Source organism: Sphaeroforma arctica (genome assembly GCF_001186125.1).
Source record: "Sphaeroforma arctica JP610 unplaced genomic scaffold supercont1.8024, whole genome shotgun sequence".
Lineage (NCBI taxonomy): Eukaryota > Ichthyosporea > Ichthyophonida > Sphaeroforma > Sphaeroforma arctica.
In genome coordinates, this window is record NW_014032534.1 from 1 (window position 1) to 1,312 (window position 1,312).

At 41.5% G+C, this 1,312-nt stretch overlaps 1 protein-coding gene across 1 annotated transcript; it reads left to right on the top strand.

Moving 5' to 3' along the window:
- Nucleotides 1-334: 334 nt before the first annotated feature.
- SARC_16412 (hypothetical protein) lies at nt 335-1,219 on the top strand (the record flags this gene model as incomplete). The annotated part of the gene is made up of 2 exons (XM_014289480.1): nt 335-437; nt 1,002-1,219. The coding sequence occupies 2 exons, from the start codon at nt 335-337 to the stop codon at nt 1,217-1,219; spliced, it is 321 nt and encodes a 106-aa protein (XP_014144955.1).
- Between the last annotated feature and the right edge of the window lie 93 nt (nt 1,220-1,312).

Consider the following 1,312-nt stretch of genomic DNA (forward strand, 5'->3'; position numbering starts at 1 on the left):
TATGTATGTATGTATATATATATATATATATATATATATACAATATATACGCATAATGATATATATAGTCTTCTGTACAACTATACGCATTAAACACACCAACTTGAATGCCATCTCTATACCTTATACATTCTCCTGTGTCTTCGTAGTACCACCTCATATCACTACCCTTCACAGGCTCTTTATGCCTTCCTGTGTACATTGTTCATAATACTTCATATCAATAGTACTGCATCTGGGTATACCCTCAGTATAATCTCACTCCACCTTCTCTCTATAGCTGGCTGGGTTTAACCACAAGGTACCAGTGCTCATAGATCACTTAACAAGCACTATGAAGAACTTTGCGACGACTGAGGCTGCCTTCAACGACACTAGAGACCTGCTAATGCAAGAGTTACACAATGACTTACTGAAACCAGACAGGACGTGCCAGGGTATGGTTTATTGGGGTCTATGAGTGGAAGTGGTTTTGTTTTTATTGGGTGTGAAATAAACTTGGTTGGAGCACCTCTGGCTATGAGGAAGATAGTGCAAGAGCGGCACATTGATCTACTGAAGCCAGACAGGGCGTGCCAGGGTATGGTTTATTGGGGTCTATGTGTGGAAGTGGTTTTGTTTTTATTGGGTGTGAAATAAACTTGGTTGCTTTTATTGGGCGTCTGTCTACGAAGAAGCTGTTCCCCAACAGCATATTCCCATTACTTGATTTTGTACATTCTTACATGCTTGTTATATCTAATTACCTGTCTCTCATTGCTTCTCCTCCAATTCTCAATACTTGTGCGTATCCGTATATACGCTTCCTATTTCTAAGTACGCCGCCGTATTCTTGGTACTTGTGTATCTCATTAAACACTCCCTTCTCCATGACTTCTCCTCATTCCTAGTACTTTCACATATTGCTAAAAGCTGTCTATCTCCATATACTTCTTGCTCCTATCCTATGTGTATTCAATGACTTCTCCGTCTTCGTATTCTCTCCCTCCTTCTTCTCTCAGAATCGCGACTTTGTATACTACAACGCGTCAAATGGTCCATACGCGACAAGATAGAAGCACTGGAGCGGTTAACGGTTGAGGATGTAACGCACTTCTTGCCCGAGTTCCAGAATACCGTTCACGTCCAGGCGTATATGCACGTATGTGTTTATGTGTGTGTGGTATACACATGTCTGTATGTAGGCGTAGATATAATAGTGCCGAGCGAACTGGTGTGAAAAGGTTTGCATGCACGTGTGCAAGTAAAAGTGTATGTATGTACACACAGGCACACACACACACACACACACACACACACACACACACACATA